At 35.2% G+C, this 20290-nt stretch overlaps 1 protein-coding gene across 1 annotated transcript in view; it reads right to left on the reverse strand.

Moving 5' to 3' along the window:
• Nucleotides 1-20290, reverse strand: part of SLC1A3 (solute carrier family 1 member 3) — a 64112-nt gene that overhangs the window by 29775 nt on the left and 14047 nt on the right. Inside the window, exon 3 of the mRNA XM_083818490.1 lies at nucleotides 13897-14034. Within this exon, the coding sequence (XP_083674616.1) occupies nucleotides 13897-14034 (138 nt within the window). The remainder of the gene's footprint in view (nucleotides 1-13896; nucleotides 14035-20290) is intronic.

The following is a 20290-nucleotide window of genomic DNA, read 5'->3' on the forward strand; positions in this document are numbered from 1 at the left end:
TATAAATAAGAACATCCTAATTTATGAGATCACTAGCACATTTCTATTTACTTACTTATTTTTACAGACCATAGGAGGAAATAATGTTTTCTTTACACCGTATCTCTGCCCCAAGAGTTTAAAAGGTAACAAACATGAATTTTAGCAAGAACTTATTTATTTTTATTTTTTTGTGTGTCTGTGTGTGTGTGATTTTAAGGCCATAGAATCATAGAATAGAAAGGCTCTTGTTGGAAGGGACCTTAAAGATCATCGAACTCCAACCCACAAAGTTCACTGGTAATATGCCATATGAATACTACTCAGGAGTCATTGCTTTCACTGCAACTAGTCAATTACACTTTAAATTGCCATTACAGTTTGGATTTTTTTTTTTCGTAGTTGGGTAATGATGTTAAGGCTGTTCTGAGAACTCGTTATGAAAGTGTGGAACTGGAGTTTCATGTGAATGGGCTTTTGTTTTCCTTCTCTTCTCTCCTTTGTTTCTGTGACCTCTTGAACTCTGGGTCACTGATTCAGTTACAGCCTTGCAACATCAAAGTCGTACATTTTTTGCTTTGTCTTTCCCCACCTTACAGACTTGTAGGAGGCAATGGGAAGAAGTTAAGTCTTCCTTTGGAATGCCTGAGAGTAGCAATCAGGCAATTAAAAATCAATTTTTAATAATATTATTCAACTCTTTTCTGAGATATTATGGTGCTAAGTAGGGCTGAAAAAAAAAATGTTTTGGCTTCCATGATTCAAGTGATATACAGAGCCATCTAGGCATGATCTGCTTACAAGCAGGACTTAGCATGTGAATTTCTATGAGAGGTATGAGGTACCAAAGAAAATATCAAATGCTTTAAAACTGAACAGATGAAAGAGAAGGGGTTTTTTAGGTTTTGTTTTGTTTTTTAGGTTACTATTATTTTTGGACTGTGATGATAGCGGAACAGAGAAGAAGCTTATTTACTTTTTAATGATCATTGAACATCAAACATCTTGAATTTGAAAGCTTTATTTTCTCTGTGGTTGCAGGTCCTTTGCACAGCTTCATTAGCCGTGAGATAGACATTAGCAGGCTTAGTAAGCTAATGTTCTCTAGCTTTGTTTTCAGGGTCGGGGGAGTTAAGTTGTACAGCAATTGTAAATACTAGACAAGGCTGATTTTCAGTGCAAGAATGTATTCATTAATGAAAAAGCCATTCATTAGGTGAACTCTCGACCAAAACTTATTTTTTCACTAGCTTTTAAAAGGAGCTATATTCACTGGAGAATCTCTGATTTTATCAAATATTCAAATCTAAATTAGAAGTGGGTGGTGAAATGTTAGAATAAAGTAAGTATTTAGCTTTGCATACAAGTAGAGCTGTTTATGGAGGGAGAAAACAGTATCAGCATGTTAATTCTAGTGCAAATATTATACTTCCACTACTTTTTTTTATTGACCACCAGTAAAAAGCTAGTGGCATAATTGCCTGAGGAAGAAAAGGTGTAATTATCTGAAAAAATGTGAATTCTCTTTAAGTATGTTACCATTAAAAACCTGCTCCTGAAAACATGCTTAAGTAAGGCAACTTCATGAGGCCCTTCAAACTCTCCCATGAAGTAGTGATAAAGTATACTGCTTAAAGAATAATACTAGAATTGACAGCTCTAACTACTCAAGAATTACATGTCAAGCTCTCTAAATATTGGAATAACTTAAAAATCAACATTTTGTAGAACAAGTACTTGTTGTTGTCTGACTAAAGGGTTTTCAGGGTATAGTCTACTTTTGAGTTTATTCACATCCAAGGAATAAAAATATGCTTAGATATTTGACATTCAGAGAGGATGAGTCTTTAAGAATATCATTAAGATCTGAACACTTCTGATGGCAGGAGAGTAGATCACTCTAATGTTTTCTTTATTCCCATATTTCATATTAGGTATTAGAACTGAATTGTTATTCAATTGTGTAAAACTGTAAAGAATGTGATCTTTTAACTTCCCATATGGTATTGCCCCATAAATAATGAGACAAATTTTTTTTGCACAAGTCTTTCCGTATCGTAATTTACTTCTCTTTGTAGAACATCATTGGTATAACTCCTGCAGAGAAAAAGGTCCCTTCAAGAAAAAAACTACAGAGGTACATGGGACAATTGTGTCAGATGAGTTGAGGAGACAAAAGTTAAGAGCTAACCGTTCCAGCTGTTTTTCTTGACATTTTGCAAGATGTGTTCACAACAGCAGGAACTGAGTTTGTGATGCACTAAACTGCCCTGTTCTGCTAACTGTGCAAACCTCTAAGGAATCTGTGTTTGCACAGATTGCACATGTCCCTCTTTCAGATGGCAGTGCCATGCTTTGCAGTAATGAACTCTGGGTCAGGATGAGAGAAACTAAACACACCACCACTGTTGACCTCAGAAGCACTGAGACAGGCCACTCAAGAAAAGCCAGCCTTGAGAACAGTCACTGGCCTGTAGAGATTTCTTTCTCACCATTTCTGGAATTTGGATGATACTTGCTACCTTCCAGAGACAGAGAGATGGGGCTTTTGAGTGAAAGTAATTGACTTTGCTGTGGTGTGTATCAGAGACATCACTGTTCTCAGTCAAACCTACGGAGATCAAGTCCTAGAGAGAGTAAAAGGAAAAAGGCTTTGTGTAAATGTCATCAGGGTGGCCCATGTAAAATATCTGAGGCAGTACATAGAAGTGGCAGAGTATGCCCAGACCTAGACAAAATGTATACTTCCTAGAATAAATGATCACCAAAACCAAACCAAACCAAGCAGTGATTTCTGGAGCTGGTGGGATGTTGCGTGAGTTCTGCATCAATCTTCAGCAATATAACATCACCCTGGACTGACTTACATGAAGAAAACCAGATTAGACTCATGTGAGCCTGAAAAAGTTCACATCAACAGACTTTCCACGCAATTAAAACAGGATGTCGATTCTGTAAGGAGATTCCATGTTTCAGCATACATTTTGCTGTGTTCATGGCTGCCTCAGGCACTAATTTAGAGACAACTTTGCAACAAACAAATAAGGAAAAGGTACGATACCCTGTGTCATGTATCTGCAGAAAGTTGTCAGCTATGAAAAGTAACTGTGACACAACTGGAAAGCAATTCCTAGCAACCTGGCAAGCTCTTAAATTGCAATGATATCTTCTGCTGAATCTTCACTGCATATACGATGGCACTGTTTATGTTTTGTTGCATTCATTTCTCAAGGTCTGAACCAGAGGATACAAAATATATTCAGAAATAGCCAGGAAGAAAAAATAAAGAAGAAATATGCACTAATAGGGGCACCTGGTTAAAAAGAATTATAGTGGATGCAGGATTTGCTTTGTGACTGTAACATGCAGCTCATATCCCAGACACTGATGACTCTTATATCTGTAGTCTCAACAAATCTTTCCCCAGCTAGAAATTTCTGTCCTCACTATCTCTGTTTTCTCCTCCTCATCTTCCCTCACCAGTGCATGGCGATGAATGACAAACTGCTAGCTGAGCAGTCTTCCTCCTCTTCCAGACAATCAAATATTTCAATGGAACCCAGACCCCAGGCTTGAGCCTTGTAGTTTCTGTGGTGTGCAATGGCATTCCTCGTTATCAATTGCTCAGAACACAGGTGGGGCACCCAGCAGCACTATCCAGAGACAGGTGTTCAATATCTATGCCCCTAGTAATGATGACAAAGTTGAATCTGTTTTAGAGAACTTTTTAATCTAGATATATAGTTAAAGGGCAGCATATAGCAGATCCAGTAATTACATCTCATTTTCCAATTAAACTGAAATAATACATTAAAGGTCAACAATTGCCCATTATCAAAACATGGAAAAATAAAATTTGAGGGTGAAAACAATGGTACAGAACCTAAGGAGAGCATTAGAGTCTCCTGTTTTCGAGAGCTGAAAACCTTCTGCTTATATGCACAGGGTTTGGTCTGCAGATGGTCCTTCTGCAACGATCTGTGCAGCTAATGCAGGAAGTAATTTGTGTCTGTCAGATTTTATAATGTTGATGAAAGGATGATGTGCATTACTCCTGCTGGTGAGCAAGTACTCCCAGTAGCATTCCTGGTGTCCCCAGAATGCACCCTCAGGAACATTCTTGATTGAGGGAATGTTCTTGGTTGTTTAGATGTTTCTGTTCTACACGAGTGGTTATAGCAATTATCTTTGTGCTGCCTGTGTTATAGCAAAGACAAGCTGACGAAGAATTAACTATGATGGAGTTGTACTCATGCATGAGAAATAGGGATGCAGACCATGGCATTCCAGCTACAGGTAAAGAGGTGAAAGCAGTAGAAAAGCAAGAGCTGCAAGCTTAATAGTCAATAGTGGCTGTATGTGTGAACTCTCCGGTTTCATTTTGAAACTATTAACTTATGGCTCGTACCAATGTGGAGCGCAATTTAATTGTGTGCTGTAAGAAAAGTACTTCTTTTATTACAAATGTGCTCCCTGATTATTTCATTGGACAGCCCATGTTTCCTTTAATATGAAAAATCATTATGAGATATAATAGTACTACTCCATCTAAGCCTCTACAAATGATTCATGAGTTGTGTAGACTTTTACAGCAATGTTCCACACCAGTTGTATCTTTTCCAAGCTGAAATGCTGCAGTCTGTTTAATCTCTCTTTGCATTTCACTGCAACTCCTTACCACTAGTAAACCTTGTCACCTTCTCTGTACCGTTCACAGCGAATCTGAGAATGCTTTCCTCTGTACTAATGACCAATTGAGAGCTAATGATTAGGCATAGTATAGCTGTAGTATGGTCGCCTTTCCCAGGTGTATTACTTTGCACTTGGCACCATTCTAAATCATCTGTCATTTTATCAGTCATTCACTATTGAAAACATAATTCTTTACAGTTTCAGTCTTCAATACCCTGAATAAAATGATTGCTTTCAGTGTCCTAATTCCTGAACTGCTGAGGAGACTTGTTTTTTGTATTTTGTACTGCAAATTGTACAAAATGCAAAACCAAGTCTTTTCCACTTAGAGTTTAGTGTAGCTAATTTTACGTTTCATAATATTTTTGTGGTTTTTACTTTTCGGGTATGTTTTCTTTGTAATCAATTCAAATGTATTTGCATTAAAATAATTTTAAAATAATTAGAAAATTGTTATAAGTTGCCTCTAAGATACTTTAAGTCCTCCTGCGTTTGATAGGAACAGGAAATAAACAGAGAGACGTAGGAATGTTGGTAAAGAGATAGTGTGGGTTTACATTGTTCCATTAGTGCTCAGGCAAGAAGCTTTAACTGTTACAAGCTCTTCCAAGTAGGTTTTTTTTCTGGTTTTTTTGTTTTGTTTTGTTTTGTTTTTTTTTCCTGCCAGTGACTTCCTGTCAGCAAGGAAAGTCTTGATGTAATGCATTTACATAAAAAATCAAAACAAAACCTTTGTTGGTGGGAGTTACCAGATAAATTGGAAACCTATGGAGAACACAAATTCAATAGCAGAGTGTAGTGACCTGTAAAACAGGACGTTTAGCTGTGAAATGACCAAAAGTAATGGTTCTCTGAGAAAAGCTATATTTTGTGGTGAAATTTAAATCAGCCTTTAATTAAGATCTGTATGCAAACTTAAATGATTTTAGAGGATATTTTGAATTTTGCTTTCTTTAAGTACTACAGGCTTTCTTCATGAAGACCCTTGCTGTTTCTGTATTACTGATTGCAGAGAATAAGACTTCCAAAACTATGCTACTGCTTACTTTCCACTTTTTAGGTATAAACAGATCTTATTTTATACACTCATTTTATGCAGTAAATTCATCTTACTAAGTTCTAATTTTGAGTGGTATCTGAGTTCACTTGGGATTGTCCTCTGAGAATCTTGTGAGGAGAGATTCTGGATATTTCCTATTGCAAAAGTGTTTAGAAGTGAGTTTATCGTAGTAAGTGTTCATTTTATGATCTTTTCTCCTTCTGTAGCTCCTTGCTTTCAGTGTTTGCATAAGTTAAGGTATATAGGATTTGCTGAGTAAGAAGCTCTATCCAAAGTTATTTTTTTTTTTTTTTTCTTAGTTTTACAAATACATATAACATTCCTTTATTGTTTTCTAACATTAATGGTTTTCACAATGCTTTCTGATTTACAACTGGGTATAGTTCATTTCTTGCTGGAGCAATTTTTATGTAGAGGAAATATGTTTTGAGGAACCATATGGGGAAACTATGAGGAACTCATAATCATATTGATTGCCAGCACCTTGAAAGCTGATATTTCTAGGTGCTGAATAGTTTCCAGTCTACCTTTTTATTTTCTTAATGATATTTCAAAATGCAGCTGCCCTGTTACTTAGACTCATTTTGTAACTGCTAAAAGCATTTGTCCAAATTGTATTAGAATTACATGACATAATTATCAAATGTATCCTGCCAACATCCCTTTAAAACCTGTGTATAGGATGGTTCCAATTTTTTCATCTCTTAGTACTTGTCTAATTAATGATTATTAGAGGTTATATATCTAACTTGATAGACATTTGGTTTAAGCAGTAATACAAGTACTAAAGATCTGGTGTTTGCAGTAATTGTAGTGTAGTAAAATGTGTATAAAGTTTCATCCTTCTTCCTTCTACTTTTATGAACATAGTGTAAAAGTTACTTCTCTAGCAAAGTGTTTGTAGATTTTTAGGTGCTGTTGGCCCTAATCTACCATACACTTTAGTTCAAGATGAAATTGTTGTAGAACTTGAATCTGTACTAGTAGTTATATTTCTTCTTATTTATATATTTATTTATTTGTATTCCTGCAAGGGATCCTATTTACAAGATTAATGTATTTTCACAAACTTATTAACTTGCATAGCCATATTTTCATCCATGGAGAACATGTGTGTCTCTTTCTGGAGACACACAAATCGAAGTCTGAGTTTTCCTTTATTTGTGGAAAAAGTATTTATCTGTCATCCGGTTATGCATATTGCATATGTAAATACTCATATGAATGCATAAACTGATGTGTGCATGAAATGTAAAAGTAAATAAAATTAAATCTTCCATGCAATTCATTTTTCATGGCAATGACATGCTTATATAATACGGGGGAGTGGGAGGAAGATGGAAAATTGCCTTAAAAAGATGTTATTTGTTTAATAAAAAAAGATGTTATTTGTTTAATAAAATGTTTTGTATTAAAAGAAAGGCATAAGAAAAAAATAACAAGTTCTGAGGATGTTCATTGATTGGTTTCTCTTAGCAAGCTTACTACTACATATCTGCAGGCAGCTCAAATACACTGGTAATCTAGAAGGTGCTTCATTCAAAGTCAATTTGTCAGTTTTGTTCTTCTGCCCCAACTAGACTCAACCAAGATCAGTACAAAATTTACCATTGATTTGATGGGTTTTCATTGCTCTGATTTCTAAAATAATTTTGTGAGGACATACAAAATCAGTGAATTTTGGAAATGTTGGAAAAATTGCAATTTTTAGAATTTGGACATGGATTTATTGCTCTGGTAATCAGCTAAATTGAACAAACAGGGCCTAATTGTTTCTTAGTTGTTATGTATGTATTATATGAACTGAATCAGTAATATATTTCTTAAGCTGAAACACAGAAAAGTAAGACTGATTTTTGGCTTCCAGCATTACTGTGGGTGCCCAAGATGTTTATAGGTCTGTTCTGCTGGAATGAATTAAAGGGAATTCCTTTTTCTTCCTGGGAAAAGAATATTGCTGACTTCACAGCGTTTGTTCCCTCTCTGGAATCCTGCTGGTGCTGTGCTAAGACTCAGTAGAACAGACGTAAGGATTATGTCCATGTTTATACATACGGAAATCAGGGAGACATTTCCCATCTGTTGAAACATTTCTGCGTGAAAAGACAGCACCTGGGACCTCGTAAGTGATAGTATTTTTCCCACAATAGACTTGTCAGTGAGAAGACAGGACAACACTGGAACTACTTGGAGACTTTATGCAGTGTGGCTTCTGCTTCTACAAAACTAGACACAGGTTGGATTCCCAGCCTGTGCCTTGAAGAGGTAATGCAGAGGTCTGTTTACGAAACCTTCCTATTGTTTTGTGTTCTCTGATGCAGGAGGTTAGAAAAAAACAAATTCAAAATTCTGGCACTTTATGTACACTGCTATTAATTTAAAGTGTTAATAAGGGACATTACAAATGTCAAAATGAAAAATGCTTATAATTTAGTGGAGAAAGGATGTACTGGTAATATTTAATGGTGTTTGCATCCAGTTACACTTGATGGGTACTGTCTCATATATTGGAAAGGCAGATACAAAACATCATTTCTTAAATTTAATAAGTTGGGACTATAGCCTTTTCTAGAATTATGTCTTTATGGGGGACTGGGTACAGCTGCCGTATGGATGTGGAAGGCTGTGTTATTGTATTACAGTTCCCTGTCATACAACCTAGTTTAGGTCCATCATACCATATGCTATCTTCAGGAGAAATTATATTTAATGTCATGGCAAATACATTCTTGTTAAACAGATGGATCTATTAAAACAAACAGTCAATTTATGCATATCTGTTTTATGGTGATATCATCATAGCTAGCTGAAATCAGGTAACATTGGGTGTAGCTTTTCTGTAGCAGCTGGCTCAGTGGTGGCCCCATACCATTCTTGCTGTAATTATTTGCTCAAGTTTATTTCCATCTCCACAGTGATATAAATGCAATAGCTATACACTTTGTGTCTGCTGAGCCATGAAAGCTTAATGTACCTGTCTCAATTAAAGTTTTCAGCATATAGTCATCTCTGCTGCCCAGTAGCTATAAATAAATAAATAAATAGAAGAAACCTACACACACCTTTGCCAGCACTACGTCTGAAAAGAGAAAGAAAGTACAGATACAAAAAAGTAACATGATTTGCCTAAGGTTACACAACATGTCACAGCATTAATTTTCCACATTTTATATCCCTAAGTTGCTTTGGGCAAAACTGGGCTTTTCACCAGTTGAATCTGTGTTCATATCCAGATGCTGCATTTTTCCTGACTTACGTAATAGAGTGGCTTAGAAACTATTTCTTGTTCAGTTATTTCATTGAATATTATCTTTGCTTCATTATAGGTATTTTCAAACAACTTAGCATTAATTATGGTCTCTGCTCGTGTTTCAATTTATTACTTGAGTCATGCCATGTGCCTTTGCTTTTATTTTGCTGAGGGGATAGACCATGTTCCTTGCTACTTGCTTTTAGCATTTTCACCATTTGTTGCACACCACTGATAGTTGAAATCAGTTGAAACCACTTACATCTGTGGTTAGTTAACAGGACAGTAAAAATCTACACATGGAAATCCCAGGTCTCTGCACTTTATCAGCTTCTTCTGTAGTTTGTGTAGGGGTAAATACTGTGCATATGCTGAAGAAGTCTGGGGACAAAAACTGTGATGCCTGTGACTTTGGGTAAGGAAAGTCACTTGTGTCTCCTGCAGTTGTCTGTGTTGCAGTCTGACATTGAAAGGCTACATCAGAGACAGAGAAGTTTCTGTATCTTTCAGAATCCATGAAAGAGGGTCATGTCATAACTGGAATTAGAATGGGAAATTAATATCAAAGAAGACATACTACGAACTACAGCTTGTTTTCGTCTTTGAGGTCCACACCCATCCTTGACGTATATAGTAAAACGCATTGTATGTTTTACTATACAGCCTCCATTTGTATAAGATAATTCACAGTCTTATTTTTTTGTGCACACAAAATCCTGATCTGTGATTAAATTTCATTCCTATTGTATCAGCTTTTCTCCCATTAACACTTCAGGCAAACATTATCACCTACTGCACAGTGTGTTGCACTGGTACTCATGATCACAATCTTTGGTTGATTCTACTATTGCTGACCTGATATATCATCTTTGGCAGTCAGTAGACCACTCTGTTTCACTGTTTTCACATTTCTTTTCTTCCATCTTGATTTAAGCTAGTAAATATTCCAGGATTGTTTTTTTACTGTGTTTGACCAATGTGCAGATTGACTGGGCTTTTATGTTTTGCTGGACTTTACCAGACACAGATACCTGAAAGAAATGCACTGGATTTAATCTTAGTTTATTTTTATTTAAAAGTAGTGGTCCAAGCTTCCAAAATTTTGGGAAGAAAGATAGAGCATGTCTGTTAAACTGAACTGCGATCATAATTGTGAAAATGTTTGCAAATAAGTCTTAGAAATTTTCTCTAGTTTCATCTTTTTTTATATACATTGTGATCTAACTACGCTTCTTAATGACTGGTCATTAGTTATTTTCATAAACTTTCCGCCTAAATGAAGCATGCAGACAAAACTTGTGGGCCACTTATAAGAGCTGGAATTTTAATGGCATGATGTTCTTTCTGTAAACAGATCAAAAAAATGTTAACATATAGTCTTTGTAATGTAAATCTTGCAGTCTTTGCCATTTTCATGATGAGTTGAATTGTTAGCATATGCACATACATTTATTTTATATAATTGTTAGGGACAATGTATATTTTAAAATAATTATGTCAAGCAAATTGTTTATGTCAAATGCTTTGAGTTATAATAAAATAAGAAAGTATAAAATATTCTGAACTCCTATAACTGCAGCAAATTCAAAACAGAAGTGGAACAAAACTGTTAGCCTTGTGTTTGTACAAGAATTCAGTCCAGACTTAGTCATAAAATAACCCATAATGGGAATTTTCTCTATGTCGCTGTTTATTTTTGTTGACTTCCATATACTATGCCTTAATTTTGCCCTAGGCTTTGTGAGAAATACTGATTGGGAATGCTGACTTAAGAGTTCTCACATTTGTAAGACTGTAAAGACCAGCATAGAATATGCATAGGATTTGTGCCTAAACCACAGAAGATGAAGAATACAGATATTAATATAATCCCATTTTCCTATAAACAATAAACGATGGTGAAAGGTATGCAAATAACCTCAATTTTCTCCCAAGCAGATGTTAGTACATGCCTGGTAACATACACATCAAAAGATAGAATCTCATGGAGAAAACTGTATACCTGCTTGAGCCACATGCAACAGTGGTAAGTCACAAGTCAAATGTGAATAAAAACCTCTAAAAGGGATTCTGCAATGTTTCTTTAGTGAAAGCACCAAAAAGGTCTTTAGAGAAATGTGACAGAGATGACTTAATCATTGACTTAACCGTATTTACCTTGTGAGAGTCTGTGAATGACTGTCAGAACTGCTTACTTGAAGAGCAAGGCTCCTCACTTAATCCATTTATCTTTCTCTAATGTAACAGCCCATACCTTCTATAACTATTGCTTCATTTTTATTCTAATTTATTTGCCTTTCAAAGAGTTTGCAAAGGAATGTAATCATGCCAAGCCTATTTCTAATACTTCAGACATCATATGTTCTGATACCTGTTATATTGCACACACTTAACATGAATGCAAATGGAAACCCAGAACATCATCTCTGGGAGATATTGTCATGTCTACAAACAGTAAAAATATTTATTTAGATAATTTGCAGTGGGAAGAAATAATTACATTATCAGCATGTAAGACCCTGGAGGAATCTTATGGTTACAGCTTTGCCAAATAAAATACAGGAAATAAGAGACTTGGCTCATGGATGCACTACCGAGTGGTCTTAAAACTTATTTAAGAAGGATAAGACTTTTATCCAATGAATTAACCTATAATGTGTGAAACAAATACCTTCATAGTGTCTATGAAATTGTACAGTAGTATAGCTGTAATGATTATAAATAATGTGCTAAATAAGGTATCACTCAGTGTAGAAAATAGATTTTCTAAAGTTTTTAGCAAAAAAGGGGGAAATTTTATCCAATAAAAAAGGATGTGGTACTGTTGTATTTAAGGATTTAAAAAAAAAAAAAAAGAATAAAATAAAATACTTCATTTGGAAATTGCATTGAGTTTTCTGCGATAATTCCCTTCCTGACTAAGGAATTTTAAACTCTTGTTATTCATCCTGATAATAAATGTCTGTACTTCAAAGGGAAACTCTAAGAATAATACACTCAACAAGGGAAACACTGTGAAGCACCTGTATAATAAGATAAATCTTATAGGTAGATGACATTCTCTTTGCCAGAAATCTTGATAGAGTAATGTAAAAGAACATTACCAAAAAAAAAAAAAAAGTTAGTAAGAAGGGTATTGTTTAAATACAGGGATGGAAGATTCTTTCCAGAGTAGAATTAGCTGTAAACTCATTGTTTTGGTATTTTGATATTTGGTATATTTTTTATTGCAAGGCCAGATCCTTGTGACACCTGTGACTCTGGATCTGGATATCTATACCTGAACAAAGGGTTTCTACTTAGAATTTTGAAAGTAAGTGAACTCAAGTCCTTATATAGGCTGATCTACCAAACTTCCTGTCTTGTCTGCAGCTCTTTCAGGGAACCATTATGGATGTAGATTTAGAAGGAACTGAGCAGGTAATTTCTGCTTCAATAACTCATCCTACAAAATATAGTAGCAGGAGTAGCAGCAGGAGTCTCAGCTGACACTGAAGAAAGATAAATGTCTCTCCCTTTCTATTTTCAACGGTTCTTCTACTGATGCCTAGCCAATCTGGGGAGTTTTTTTTTGGAGGTGAAAGGGATAAGAAGACAGTAAGGAGATACGAGAAATAATGCGCAGCAGAATTATACACTGGTTGGGAATAAAACCTGTTACTGTTTCCACTACAAGATTCATAAATTTATCTAGTTTCAGTATGCATTAAGCTTTCAGTATTCATATAAGATGAAACAAGTATTCATATAATACAGAAACAAGCTTTTCCTTCTCCTTGAAATATGTGAAGGCAAAGGATTTTACAACCCTGAATACCCTAATTTTCTGCTGTTAGATTAACAGTTTATATATGTACGTAGTCTTTAGTATCTTTAAAGATGGGGTCTGGGCTCATTTGTATTTAACAGGAGATCCTAATATTAAAATGTTTGAAAATCAATGGAATAGAGTATGGCTTATTGTCTCTGGATCCTCCGACAATTAAGGTAGTGTGTTGGGTGTTTAGGTCCTTGGACCGCACAGCAAATGCTATGATTAGGTTCTCCAATATGTACCATTAATTTGCTGATAGTCTAAATTATTTACTTTATTTTCTTCAAATAATTAATAGGATAAACACATCACAGGTACATCCTGAACATCCATAAAAGAGAGGTCTTTCATGAAACTTAGGTGGAACGGCAAGACATAAATGATCACATGAAATTAAGTATTATATGTGTAGCTCAAGGAACAGCTTGAAGAAACTTAATAGAGTTGCTAACCAGAAGAAATAAAACCAGAACTGATGGAATGAACTTTCTTCCAAATAGTACATATATATTATATTATTATTATTATTATATTATATTATATTATATTATATTATATTATATTATATTATATTATATATATAACCTATTTTTTCTAACCTGTTGCTAAGAGGACAGGAGGTGGATGTTTTACAGATCAGTAGCACTGGCTATTGTTCACAATCAATAGTTGAAATTTTCTTGGTTCCTGGAAATATTTTTTTCTGAGATTTATTCTCTTTGATAACTGTAGGACATTGTGGAGGAAGACATATGTTTAGAAAGCAGGAGAAGAAAGTGGTATACAGAGTCAGCTACATACAGTAACTTATACAGTTAGATTGTCTGGGAAATGGGAAAAGCATCTTTTTTTTTCTTTTCTTTTCTTTTTTTTTTGTGTGCCTGTGTATTCACACCTTTTGCTACATTGTCCCTAAAACGGCAACAGAAACAGTATTGTTTTTTTTTTCTTTCTTTCTTTTTTTTTTTTTTTCCCTGTAGTTCTTAACACTTCTGTTCTATCACTTGGAATATTCTTTTTTGTTGTTGTTTTGTTATTCACCGTGTGCCTCTTTATCAAAGTAATTAAAAGAAAACTTCAGAATAAGTTTTTTTTGTTTACCTGTGACTAAGCTGGACACAATTAGTGGCAAGACCAGCATTTGCAGCATTCTCATAAGTAGTTCTCCTGGAAATGAAAAGTACTTGACTTCCCGATAGCTCATCTTGTATGATCGGAGAGAAAATCCAAGGATTACACCTGAGGAGAGAGAAAAGATAGTCATAACGTTATTCTAAAGTAGTAGTAACATCTGAACATGTATATCTGTATATAGTAGTTAGTTGGCATACCTGATTGTAATATGCATTTTTTACTGTGCTCTAGATTGCACTCCTGATTTTCTCTCCCAAACATCAGCTACTTATATGAGTAGTCCTACTGAAGCCAGTGAATTATTTTTCACTGTAACAGATTCAGAAGGTTGATTGCATTTCAATTTTACAAAATAGAATTTGTGTAAAAGGTACATCTTGAGTGTTAATGAAAGGGAAACAGTGCCCCACGACTGCGACTGCGGCAGAGTGCTTTGACTTCTGAGATTTTGAGTGTAATCATACATGTAATGCATATGCATACTAGTCACCAACCCTCAGAAGTCTTGTCCATGCCTGTTTTCTCTGTTGGGCCTGATCCTGTAGACATGCTTCAGATTGGATGAGATAACCAGGGGAGATTTAGCTGAGAATCCCCTTGTGGTTAGATCTTTACCCAGCAAAACAGCACCAGGATGTAAGTAGGCTTTATACATGCCTACCTTCAGACACACAAGCACATGCAAAGAAGCATTTAATGGGGGTTGGAAGGTCTTGCTGGATAATTATGTGGTGGGTTTCAGTGCCTAAGGGTGTGGGGTGAGGGAGTGCCTGAATCTATTTGTCTTGCTATGAACAAATAAATGGTACTTGACAGATATTTAAAAATGGAAGCCATAGACAGGCTGACATATGGCAACCCACACTTCTCAGCTAGGACTTCCTCACCTGGCACGAATTGCCTTATTTTCTTACTTCATTATTTGGTTAATTGACACTACTCATTACAATGTACTGAGCATTAAATAGTTTGGTGCCTATATGATGTAGGTTTTCTATATCAAGCTGAGCAACACATGGCTGTATCTTGAGCACTCCTTAACCACACAGGTAGTGAAATTCAACTATACGTCTTTTGCACTCCTGACTCCATGTTCTTGCCCACTGTCTAGCACTGTCATTTATGCTAATTGTGCATGTATAGAAAGTTGGATCAGAGAATTGTTACTGTCACAGAAATAATTTATTTTACTGGGTTAATATTCAGCCAGGTCAATTCACTAAGGTGACTTCTTCGTGTGGCCGCACAAGATTTGGTAGCTCCACAAGGGAATAGGTAGAAATGTGCCTTGAAGAAGAGTGTGACTGCCCTTTTTGGCAGCCAAGTAAACTCAGGTGTCTTAAAATTTTTCATGGAACTGCATCGTCAGTGATGATAGGCAGTAGAGCACTCAAGTTCACTTCTAGAGCTTGTTAGAATTTGGGCAGGCCCTGATAATGCTATAACATTGACTAGGTCCAGTTCTTGATCACTTTGTGCTTTTTGTTGTTGTTGTTATTTTGTTTTTTAAACAGGATTTTTGATTTGTAAATCCATACAGTAGATTATAATATTTAGGTTAGAAGAGTCCAGAAAAACGCAGGACAGAAAACTCCAATATTACAGGATGGCGGAAAAGTGATTAGAGTACAACTGGAGAGTACAAAATCATGGAATTAGAGTACAAATCATGGAGCTCACACTACAGAAGACAGGTGTAGCAGTGGAAGGTATTTATTTTAGCCTCATTCATATTCCATGGACTCAGGTAGTTAAAGTGCATTTTGCAAAGATTTTTTTTAAAGTAACAGTAGATCATAAACCACATAGAGAAAGGGCCTCAGAAGACCTGCATTAGAGTTCCCTTCTTTTCAACAAGGTTTTAAATTTCACTGCAGTATTACTGCTTATTTTCCTTTTATATGGGAAACACATTTCTCAGATATAAAGAATTCATCTGGACCCTTTGTTTCTGCACTTAATGAGCACTACATTTTGACAACTGGGTAACAAGCAAATAGAGATAGACCAGTCTCTTACTTAGGCTACAGTCCTGCAATTAGTTCCACATGGATTAATCTCTGCACCAGTACAAAGCCTCTGTGAAGTTAGTGAGGGCTTCTAAGGCTGCTATAAGAACTAGTCCTTATGCTATACTATATGGGCTTTATTATCTGGTCCTCTACTGTCTAAGCTGTACAAAGTGTGTTAAGAAAGAATCAGGGCCCAAACAGATGGCAGTTTCATTGAATACTGTTGGTAGTAAGAGTAGGTTTCTGAAGCACCATGCAAACCTGTTGAGCCTTTTTTTTTTTTTTTTTGTCCTAATATGTTTTGTGCATTATTACAGTATTGCCTGCCACTGCAGTTTACAAGAAAAAAATTCTACAACATGGAAGCAATGTGCCCTGGTGACCTGGGCTGACATCTGATGGTTACTAATTCTTCAGCCTTAATCTTAGCACTGCTATTGATCTATGTGAAGCCAAAATAAGTTCCCCTGACTCAGTTTCCCTACCTGTAAAATATAATTGCTATTGCTTCAAAGGTCTGAAAATTGTATTAACATAGTGATCTTACATGCAGAAGAAGGAATTTAAGAAATTAAATTTTTTGATTGTAGTCTGTTAATGAAAGAAGAATAGCATGGTTTTACCATCCTCTCTTGATTTTAGAAAATAGAGAGAAGAAATTTCTTTTTCAGTCCTCAGTATAAATATCTAGATACTAGATATTACCTCATGTCGAAGTTTTATTAACAAAAAAATATAAAATTGAAACAGACAAGTAGAAGTTGGCAAGATAGCGCTAAATTCAGGGCCAACATTCACAGGTTTAAAACCTCTCTGATAACACCATACAATCATAATTTAAAGACAGGCACATTGACAAAGTATCAACACGAATTCTGGAAATTAGACATGGTATGAGGTATTAAACCTCTGGAAGGTGTGCAGTTATTTCAACAACCATCCATGCCTGTGCATGGTTAGTGTTGTACTGATCAGCAAGCCCCACAATCAAGGCTGAGAAGAGTAAATACTGGAGCTGGCCTTTCTCAGTAAAAGTTTCAAGTTTCTGATTAATTCTGAAAATTGTAATTAAACAAAGCCTTGTGTGTAACATTCTCCCACAACCTGTTGTGCAGGTTTCTGTCTACCCTCTATAACAGAAAAGAACAACTAATCTACAATATCAGAGCCTAACTTCCCAAATGGTAAATGGTGTACCTTATCCACACTGCAAGAAAGCGTAGCCTTCTTAACAGAATCAGTTCTTTTTTTTTTTTTCCTTTTTTTTTTCCCTTTTCCTGTACAAAAATCGGTAGTGTTTGTTTAAGTTAAGGAGATGAATTTTGCATGTGTATAGTAGTACAACAGACTAATATTGCTGAATACTTTATACAGTTATTAAAGAAGATAATCGGGTTAGAGTTATAAAAAGATGGGTTTTGAGGTGCACTTCTCAATGATACAATCAAATTTATGGCAACATTGATTTACAGGTAATCCTGATGATAATCAGAATAAACTTTAAACTTAACTATTTTTTAATATTTTTGTTCCACTGTAGATGTTCAAAATAAAACTCAACTTATATGAAGAGAGAATTTAAAAATTCAAGGAGCAGAAGGGGAAAACAAGGTTGATGGTGATAGAATTTAAATAACAATAATGGTAGATATGATTTGGGATTGTTTATTTCTAATGCAGGAAAACATTGATGATTTGCATAAGTTTTTCACTTTCAGATGCTGCAATACCAGAAAGAAAACAGCAGTTTTCATATGAAGCTTTTCAGACTGTGGGAACATCATTGTAACCAACATTGTACCAACATTGGTAATAAACGTATGACCTTCTATATCAAGTTTCTGAAATGGACTAATATCAAAGTGTTATGAATTGAGCATTAAAATCAGGGTCTGAAACAGCAATAAAAATATTTTTTAAACTATTCTTTTTTTAGGAATAGTTTAGTTATGGAACTTTTTTTTTTTTGTCTGTGGTCATTATAAAAAAAAAAAAGTATTAATCTACCAGAGTATAATCAAATTATATTTGCAAATGAACTTTAAAATACTTCAAGGAAAAAGTGAAAACTTTCTTAACTACATTACAAAATGCCTTGGTCTTACAATGGTAGAAAACTGTTTCACACAATTCTTTGTGTTACATAGATGAAATAGATAAATGTTGTACATCTACACATGGATTTAAAACACCACATCAGTAAAAAAAATTAACCACAACTCTTAGAAGATGATAGGCGGGGTTTCACCCCGATCTAAATGCTTACTTAAGAACTTTAGGGAAGTCTATCCTCCTCCTTAGCCTATTTAGATGAATTAGGTATGAAAATTTAATAAAGAGAGAAGGACATTTTTTTTTCCCCCCTACTTCAACTAACTGATAATTTAAGGCAATAAGGAAGCTCCTAAGAAATGGCACGATATTTTTAAGTGAACAATAGCAGCAGTTCTGTTAAACAGGTGAATTCTGAATTTTTGTAATGAATCCTTATAAGTCTTTCATCTCTCTCTTATATCAGAAACACACAGGAAATAAACCCATAACATTTGGACTGTATATTTTTATAATGTCTATGCTCTCTATATTTTCATGCAGAAAGTACAAAATCCAGCAGTTTTATTCTTTAATTCATCATAAATCACTCAAACCTATTTCAAGAGGAAATTACTGGATGATATATTAATAACGGTGCAAAAGTTCCCTTTAAATAAGATCTTCTGATTCTTACCAGTAAATCTCAAAACACTGTTAAATGAGGTCTGCATCAATATCCTTTTCTTTAACAGTGGACATACAGACTTTTTCTTTTCAAGCAAGAAATAGAAAGTATCGTCATAACTGGGAAAGATTACCTTAGACTAGGTAGAATGATCACTAAAATAACTACTGTTAAGAGTGATCTTTCTGAATATCTTGTAACCAGCAAGCAAATAACATTTTGTTCTATAACAGAAGTTGGGCTACAGCCAGTAAGAGAATCAGGCTCCTACCAGTTTAATGGGACATTGTATATTTTTGTTAGCTGCACAACCATTTCATTCTTATGTTCCTGTGGAGCCCTGGAATGAATGCTTTTGTTCTTTGGGTCATTTTTTTCTGCTTAATTTAGCATTTTGTTCTGACACCTTTTCTTTTAAGAGCCATTTTCAGATAAGGTTTCGACTGTATTTGCTTGAGGCAAACAGGTAAATAACCTCTCTAAGTGATAAGAAATACTTTAAGTTGCCGACAATAATAGTTCTTAAGCTCTTCATCTTTTTTTGCTTTCACAATTTTATACTTAACCTTCCCTTCACCCCCCATTCCCCTTATTCCCCTTTATATTACCTGATCCTTCCTTCCTTTCTGGTTTTCCTTATGTGGGTACAATGACATGTTCCCTTTGACACCACTTTGATGAACCTAAATGCTAGGTGCCTAACATAAGTATTAGATAATTAAGTACTGCAGCAATTTATTATTATTATTATTATTATTATTATTATTATTATTATTATTATTATTATTGTGTGTGTGTGACTTTTTTGCTATTTTCATCAATTTTATCATAAAGATCGGCTCTTGTTATGGTAACTGTTGTTCAGTAGCTAGATGGTTACTTTTATTTACTCAATCAATTTAGGTCTGTAGCTGTTACTGCTCTTAAGCATTTGAGAACTAAATCTTTTGTTATATAGTCATCAGTGCTGCCTTATTACATTTCTTCAACCTTTTTTATCCTAGAGGTGTAAGAACTCTCTAAAGCTCCTTAACATAAAGTGTGTTTGGTGGGATAACTGAAAAAGCTCTCTGTGAGTCTTCGTTCCCAAAATAGGAAAATCCCCTTGGTTCAGGAAAGGCAATTCCAGGCTGTTTACTCCTGGAAGTCCTGTGGTGGGCAAAAAACAAAGGTAAGAATGGGCACACATGGCATCAAACTGAGGGGGATTATGTCGTGGAGAGCACCAAATTGCTACGGTTTAAGTTGATCCAAATTTTTACTGTTTTAGCGCACTTGTCAAATACTGAGATGATCTAATTTGGGAGCTAAACTAGGGAGGAACTATTTTTACTGGGACAGTTTTCTGCCAGTTTACTTCCCTGGACAGGTTTACTGCTGTGCTGGATGGCAGCAGTGCTGGTGTAATTGAAAGTGGAGAAAAAAAACAGTTGGTGCTATAAATATGCAACCTATGGCAGAGTAAGACTGACTTAATTGATCGCAAAAACATATCCTTAAGCGACCTTATCAGTTACTCTTCCTCACAAACCATTCAGAATTGGGGATAATAGGTAGCTTGGAGTTCCTTAAATTCTCTATTTCTGAGGATGAACTATTTTCAGCGAGAACCTGCTGCTCTTCTCCAGAC

The sequence above is a fragment of the Anser anser genome, assembly GCF_964211835.1.
Source record: "Anser anser genome assembly, chromosome: Z".
Lineage (NCBI taxonomy): Eukaryota > Metazoa > Chordata > Aves > Anseriformes > Anatidae > Anser > Anser anser.